The sequence below is a fragment of the Pollachius pollachius genome (assembly GCF_949987615.1).
Source record: "Pollachius pollachius genome assembly, chromosome: 3".
In the NCBI taxonomy this organism is placed as follows: domain Eukaryota; kingdom Metazoa; phylum Chordata; class Actinopteri; order Gadiformes; family Gadidae; genus Pollachius; species Pollachius pollachius.
Window position 1 is genome coordinate 10934353 of NC_136936.1, and position 8727 is coordinate 10943079.

The 8727-nt window shown below is 41.2% G+C and overlaps 1 protein-coding gene across 1 annotated transcript in view; it reads right to left on the reverse strand.

Moving 5' to 3' along the window:
- Positions 1–5145, reverse strand: part of gbe1b (glucan (1,4-alpha-), branching enzyme 1b) — a 92506-nt gene extending 87361 nt beyond the window's left edge. Inside the window, exon 1 of the mRNA XM_079731324.1 lies at positions 5045–5145. Within this exon, the coding sequence (XP_079587450.1) occupies positions 5045–5142 (98 nt within the window). The 5' untranslated portion in view covers positions 5143–5145. The remainder of the gene's footprint in view (positions 1–5044) is intronic.
- Between the last annotated feature and the right edge of the window lie 3582 nt (positions 5146–8727).

Genomic DNA, 8727 nt, shown 5'->3' on the forward strand with positions numbered 1-8727 from the left:
GTTAACATTAAAGAGCAACTACACAATGGACTGCATTTATAAGTTGGCTGCCACCTAGGGGTGAGAAGCCTTGAACCATGGCTCACTATATCAATAAAAGCATGCTGTAGTGATACCTTTTTAACAGTGAATATTGATCTTTCATCTGAATAATCTATGCTTTAAGATGGGTATACAATTTTCATGTCTTACAGGATATCTTGTTTATAACCTGAAATATTTAACGCCAACCTGGCACGTATCTAGCGGCAATTGAAGAAAAAACTGCATCTTGGAGTGTAAAGACCTAGAATCCATCACTCTGTTGGGAAATGTCTCACAAGAGGTAAAGGGCAGCTGTCAGAGTTGTTGAAGTAAGAGCCATCCTCAAATTTTAATTCACAATGACAAGATGGCGTTTATACCCTTAGGGGGTAACCTACCTTAGTAATTACTGAATCACTGATAAAGAATGGAATATGTACCTGTACAAAAGAAAAAGGAACCACTAAACGATAGAAAAGATAGTTTGTTTAAGTAAACCTAACCTCATCCGCCATCCCTTAACAGAACATATTTGCTAGTAAGCAAAGTTCAATATAAACCCATTGGCCAATCAGAGGGCGCAGTGGTGAAATCTAAAGCATCAGTCAAACAAGGTTATAGGTCTCATTCATTCTGATAAGCCGGCAGCGATTCTGAGCACTGTGCCTCACCGCAGGGGGTCACAGTGGGACACCACTGGCTGTAAAAGCTTTTCTTCTCTCAAAGCCGTTGTATCGCTGTGGGGTTTTTACTATAACTGGACTTCTGGGGGCTTAGCGCACCAAAAAGCGGTTGTCATTGTAACCTTGACACTGTGCTGCTGTTACACTCCTTAGCTAACGTTCAAAACACGTCAAATAATGTAGAATTAGTCATCAGGGCATTCAAATTTGAGATAAAGCATAAGCTCTTGCAAAGTTGGCCAATGAGTCTGAGATTTTGTTGCAAAAGTGCAGTGTCTATTATCGTTGCATTGTGTTGTTTTTGCAGCTTAGAAGTAACCGCTGTCTCGCCAGTTTGTCCTGGTGAGACCGTGAGGTGTTTGAGACATGTCTAGGGTAAAAAAGGCTCACTGAAGCCTGACAAAACCAAGCAGGGTGGCCGCCATCCCTCATATCCTCCAAGCACAAAGCGCTGGACGTCTGAGACGAAAACACCTGCGCCACGGGGAGGAACCGGACGGATTCAAACAAAGTTTACTGGGAGTTCAACTGTTCAGACAGCTAGGTCACTGTGAGATAAGGCATTCACAGGCGTGTTTTTTGTCCGGGTCTTGTAGAGAACACACACACACACACACACGTGCACAAACAAACACAAACACTGCGATGGTATTGTAGCAATCAATCACATGGAATCCAATTATGACAACGTTGTTTCATTTAATTATTACATCGTACATGTGTATACATGCACAGTGTGAATTTGTCCATCGGAAATGTCAAGACTGCTGCAGAACATACACTTCAAACTGTAATCAAGTGTATCATTTGCATTCCATCAGAGCTGACAGCGTATTGGCTTGCGTGAGGTTTTAGAAGGTTAATAGGTGTGGGAGGAGAGATGAACTGGTAATGAATGAAATGACGATATGATCCGGGCAGGTTGCGACACACCTCGGGTCGTCCCTCACTATTGACCGTCAGGAAGGGAGTATTGACTCTACGAGATTAGCCTGACCATGGGGCCGCCACCTCTGTTTGGACCACCTTCCCCTCTGAAGGACAGCCCGAAGCCCCAGCTTGTTTATCATGAGTATAGTAGTGGATGAATACTAAGAGAATATATATATATATAAATACATGTGTATTTATTAGGGGTGTGCATCTCTCCTTTATAGGACGATCCGATACGGATGTAGATACATGTGCTACGATACGATTCAGGGACAATGCATTTTTAGACGAAACGATTCGATGCGATTTGATTCAATGTTCTAACAATGCGGTGCGATTTGATGAGATTTTGAATCAATCTGATACAGTTAATATTAGTTTAACGTTAACACATTAAAAAACATTAAACGTTAAAATTCATTCATCTTCTATAAATGAGACATTGCCTACTTTCAAATATATATATATAAAAATACATACATACATACATACATATGGTATAGGGACCATGGAATCTTAGGTTTTTATATTTGTTTATTTGTGGAATGGGGAAAATATGGAAGACTCATTTATATATTTAGAACTAAATGTCTATTTATTTGTTTATTTATAGACTTGATTGCTGTCCTACACAATTTAAAAGATAGCAAAGCTTTTGTCAATATTCCCCTCTTCTTATAAGACCGAAAGGACTTCCACATGTTTGATTTCAGATTCGCTGGTGCACTGAAAATCGTTTCACGGTTTTCGGACATATGGCTGTTTTTCGCGTGCGGAGACGTGCGGAGACGCAGGGCGCAAACTTACACTAACACGGATCCGCCCGCTTCCTTAAGGCCCCGTTTACACGAGGATGCTTGCGGGTAAAAACGACAAAATATTTTATCGGAAGTGCCTTTCGTTTAGACGGTGACGGCGTGACTTGAATACGCTCCGCCGTAGCGTTTCCGTCTACACTGCCAAGACGCAAAACTCTGCTCAGATCTGCTCACGTCGCGTCGCGTTTACGTCACAAACAGCGCCAGTACAGGGAAATGAACAAACATGTTGTATTATTTCCATGCGTCGGACCGTCAAGCTGCTCTGGCAGCTCTAATAAACTTACAGGAGTATTTCCACGAAATGCGGCGCAGATAAGAGAATAAGGAAGATTCTACACATGCGCTCAGACATGGTGGTGTTGTGTGAAAGTGTATCACAGCACCACCTAGCCGCCTGACATGCATACCCAATCGAAATCCACACACTTTTGCGTCACCGTATGCACGCAGATTTCCTCCTGAAAACGCTCGTCTAAACGCGGAAAAAAAAAGTGAAGACGCGACGCCACTTTTGCGTCTTCTGTTCAGACCGTCATCATGTAAACGTAGCTTAAGTTTCATTTTTCCGGATCCGTATTGAAATGGAATGAAATGAGTTGACAATGCTGTCTGCAGCCTAAAGCTCACTCAACCGATTCGCAATGTTTAAATCTGTGCATTGACAGATTCTTGGTCATTTTGAATCGATTCTGTCCCACTTATCGATGTAGTCGCATCTGTAATAATCCAACCGGACGCCGATTCGTATCGGTGAATCGTTACACCCATATATATATATATATATATATATATATATATATATATATATATATATATATATATATATATATATATATATATACATACATATATACACATACACATTTATATACTTGCGAACAACATTGAAGACGTGCAAGTGCTTGGCAGTGTGTAGTATTTGCCGATTCGACAATGCAGAACTATTAGAGTGATTTGGTCATCATTGACAATGGAAGATTGGACTCAATATTGATCAGATATGTACTGTAATTGGCGATTTGGTTGAAATAACATCAACTACAATAATCCAGCCAGTGTGGCAAAACTGAAATTACTCATTAATGGAGTTTCAGACAGACAAACTCAAAAGTCTCTTCCTTTTTAATTACATAGCTTTATTATAATGAAATATCCTGAAACGTATCGTTTGCTTTTGTTCCTTACATTGAGAGACTCAATGCAACCAAAATACAGAAAGTTACGACACCAAGTGACCATATCGATAGCACACCAACCTTATGCATTATTTTTAGTTCTGCCTACCATTTCCCCACCCAGGTAACATTTACAATGCATTTCCATTGAGTTGTCATGGAATCTCCAAAGATTCTAGAACGTTTACCCACCGGACTAACACATATGAATGAATGGATGTGTTTACAGTCTATTGAGAGTGTTATGCAGGAACATGCAACCTATGACCTTATGTTATAAGTGAAGAAGGAAACGGAACAAAGGCTTTCAACGACAACAACAATGCAGAATCATGTTGGCTCTCTGTGTCAATAGCAAGACACCTACCTGGCTGTGGGTTTGTGACAGCGTCAATTTACACAACATATTCGCTCTGTTATAGGTCTGCAACAATTCGTTGATTAATAGAGTAGTTGATCACCAGAGGATTTGTTGAATTTGATACTGATAAATCGAACCCTTCAACTACAAATAAACTTTGCCTGGTAATGTTTAATCCAAAGTCAGATATTTGGTTTAAAGAACATTATAGTGGAATAGCTCCGTTTTTCTGGCCTGCTTGTCAGATAAAGTCAGCGCATTTAAGAAATAACTTTGCACTGTGGTAACTTGTCATCGCATTTGCCAATATTTGGGAAACTTTAAATCAACTAAATTATTAATCATTTTTTTAAATATACTCGTTTGATTAATCAACTTTGATTATACCACACACACACACACACACACACACACACACACACACAGCCAACACACACACACACACACACACACACACACACTATAACGCATCTCTTCCACTGCCTGAATAAGCAGAATGCAATGGAGGCAGACTGAAACTGTACTACAATAGCATAACAATGCTGCATCACTTGAAGCACCGCATGGTACCTGGATGTGGGCGGCGCCACAATGCCAACCGGAGGAGACTTCGAGCTGTCAAACTGTAGGAAGTAGCCGTGCAGCTACATGCCCTGTCTACATGGTGGGGCGGCTGGACCTGGATGCACCGAGTCCTAATAATCCTATTAGTCTCGAGGCTCTTGTTATGAGGTATATTAAAAAGCTACACGGGGGAAGGATAATACATGTGGTGTTTAATACCAACATAATAGGGATGATGGCAAGGTTTCTTGGTAAAGGGGAAACGTAGCGCGCTTACGCTACGTCCACGTGTGTCTACGTGAAATGTCAATAGCGAAGGTGACTTTGTGTTGTCTGTGCGTATGCAACAAAGAGATATACAGTGGTTGTTAGATGTTTTAGTGCATATTTAGGCATAGGACAGTTATTGCAGCGGAAGCGTGACTTTGATAACAGCGCCGCCGACGTGACGCCGTTAAAAACAGCCGCAGAACGCAGGTTTACCTCCTCTCGAAGTCCTTCTGGTAGCTTTTGAGATAGGGGTCCATTTGGAGAAGACTGTTTAACCCAGGAATTGAAACATTATCCTCTGTGTCAGCCATGGTCACTCCAGTGGAAACCAATCGAGTGCCGAGCAAGCAGAGAGAGCGAGATGTGTGGTGATCAACAGTAGCGGCTCGGCTTTATGTTATGAAATCATGCAGGAATCCAGCCAATCGCCTCCATTCTCTCTTTCTTTCAATATTCTAAGCCCCTCCCACCCACAATAACGTGCAAGAAGTCACGCAGGTTTTGTTATTTAATTCAATATTCCACATGTTGTGGCTGCATGTGGTCGTTTAATCGGTGTGTCTTTAAGATGGCAGGGTGGGCATATAACGTCACAAGATAACTACGGGACGTGTGTGTAGGCATGTTGTAGTCCTGTTGTAGTGATATTCTGTAGGTCTAGGAATTGCCCATGTGTATTCTCTATTGAATATGAGTGCATATAGTTATGGTTGTACATTCGTTTAATGGTAATAATCAAAAAATGAAATGTTTATAATGCTACTACTAATACAAATAATTATAATTGTTATTATTACCATATACTATTATGTATTGCTATTATTATTGTTCTTATTATAATGTTATAGCAGGAGTGTTCTTATAGAAACAGCAAAGATTGTAAAAATACATTTAATCAGTTCAATATTATTCTACTAGTGTTTCACTAATCCGATGATATTTTGAGCCTGACGTGTGCGAGATGGCGGGGCTTGGTGTTGATATAAGCCTGTCAGTCACTCTCTAACTGATGCCACTTAAAACACAAGTGTATGTCTGTGTGTGTGATTGTGAGGGTGAGTATGAGTGAGTGTGTACGTTTGTGAGTATGTTTGTGTGTGTGTGTGTGTGTGTGTGTGTGTGTGTGTGTGTGTGTGTGTGTGTGTGTGTCTTTGCATAGGGGAAGGGGCTGTGTGAAGGGTGTGGAAGTGTCAGTGTGTGTGTGTGTGTGTGTGTGTAAGTGTGTGTGTGTGTGTGTGTGTCTTTGCATAGGTGAAGGGGCTGTGTGAAGGGTGTGGAAGTGTCAGTGTGTGTGTGTGTGTGTGTGTGTGTGTGTGTGTGTGTGCGTGTGTGTGTATATGTGCTTTTAAGAGCTATGGTTGTTCATTTTCACACCTAAATAGCTGTTTTTCATGAATACCCAGTATATATATATATATAACATAAATACACAATAAAAACAAGGTATCACATTGAGATGCCAGGACAAAGGTCGAGTTCTATAGCGCCATCTGTTGGTGAACGTTGAAGTCCCAGCAGCTCTCTTCATAATAAAAACAAGGTTTACCATCATGATCCTGCCCCAAGCATGGAGGCCCCGACCCATGCACTGCTTGTTTTCCCAGTGTTAATTGCTGATTGTGTTCCCCTGCCCAGTTTCTGCCCCGTGTTGTCAGTTATTTTTGCCTGTGTGTGTCTTAATTGCGAGGAGACAATCATACGACCTTGAAACCTCTTTAGAAAGCTTCCTTTTAAGAAAGCTTCCTTTTTACACAACTACCTTGTGTAAGTGCTACATGAAGTGAAACAGCCCAACCAGGTAGCATCACTTGACTACACAAAAAAGGCTATTTACTATGGGAATGACGTTAGAGGCACTATATGCTCGGTGTTTGATTCTTCTTCTTTTCTTTAAATTAAATACAAATACTTTATTTTTTGTTTAACAGATGATGCGGACAACTGAAATTGGTCCTTGTGCCACAGGGCCTTCTGGAATATCATCCTATACCGTTGTTTCTGTGTCTGCCAATGTAAATGTTGACTGTAAAGATATACAAGTATGCATTCTAACAGTTGGACGTCCCAATTAATACATGCAGATAAAAGTACTGGTTTTAGTAGGCTGTAATTATGTTTAGGCGAAACATTATCAGCAAAACAATGGGAAGTCAAGTTTTTTTTCAAGTCAAAGTATTTTAAATAATTTATCAAACTCCAAAGAAACAAATTCTGAAAGTACAGACACCAACAAATCTTTAGAACAAAAGCAAATGACAGACAGCAGCCGGGAAACTTTGAGAAAACAGTTGGATATTTTCTAAACAAAACAATTACCACCGCCATCAAACCTGGGAAATCAATATCGTCATGTGGTGCAACACTCACACCTACACGATAAGTAGGAAACGGAAAATAGACTTGTTTGTCTAGTTTTATTGCGACGGGATTCTAGTTTTAGACATTGATTGATGTCTGCTGCAAGACAACTGAATAAGCATTACCATGGATATGTTTCAAAGTGAATTTATGTATTTATGTTTGCACAAGAATACATACAGGTGCTGATATGGGGCAACCAGAACCCCCGAGTCAAACCCTAGAGACGACTCTGCACCCTTGGTTCCATCACATGACAGCACTTTGTTTCTAAATGTTTTTGGAAGTTAATTAAAAAAAATATGGAAAGGAAGTCAGAATGAAAATGTATTTGTGAAGCCCTTTAATAATGTAACAACCCCAAGAAAAACAACAAGAACGAAGTGGAACTCCAGGAAAATGTCCATTGAGAAGGAAAACAGAAGAAGATTCCACGGCTAGGACTGCAATAGGCCTTGTTCACCAGCTGCCATCTTGTTTCTAAACGCTAGCTTGGTGGGGGTCCCCCTACCGGGGCTGCATTGCTGCTAGGTGAACAAGGCCTGGAGACACCGTTGACACCACAATTACTTGGTGGTGACACAATCAAGGGGATGTGTTCTTCGGGAGGTACTTCCCAACTCTCTAAACCGTGGGTGGTGGTTTTGTGCAGACAGCTACGACCCCAGCGGGGGACCCATAACCCCATGGTGTTGCAGGTGTTGTAGAGGGTAGCTGTGGAGCAGGGGAGAGGCTGGGACACCTGGCTGGAGACCCTGCACATTCAGCACAGCTCAGACTCGAGAAAAAATGCTAACGTAGTTAGGAATTAATTGGCCGAATTTGTTTGCATGCCGTATATGCTCGAGATAGGTCAGTGTGTGTGTGCGTGTGTGTGTGTGTTCTTGTAAGGATGTTTGAGCATAATCGCATTAGAGGTATTCACAGATCCAAAATGATGGACCTGCATCCTAATGGACCCGGGAATTTCATTCTGATTGGATCCGGTAATTTAAGAACAATATATATATTTGAAAACCTGTTTTTGTCTGAGATAGTACGAACTCTACCCGGTGCATGAGACCCGGGATCCGAGGCAGGTAGGGTAATTTATGGCCTAGATAATTAAAATGGTGCTATAAATGCAGATCTACTGCTAAAAACGTTAATCATGTCAGATGCAACATATGGTAGCCTAATAAAAGGAGATCAAAATAACAAAAAAAAGTGCTTACTTTACATCCATCTTTGCCGTGCGCTCTGATCCTAACGCTCTAATCTTCAGGCTAGTTACACAGTACTTCCAGGATTAGGATGGGACCCAACCCAGTTCCAATTAAATACAATAAAACGTAGATCCTAACCTGTATGGGTACCGGGTCAGGTGTCGAATCCTTGGGTTCCGTTAGACCCGTGAAGACCTCTTGCATGTGTATTTGCGTGTGCAGGCATGCGTGTGCGTTTGTGTGTGTGTGTGTGTGTGTGTGTGTGTGTGTGTGTGTGTGTGTGTGTGTGTGTTGGTGTGTGTGCCTTTGTGTGACACCCTCAAATAAATGGGT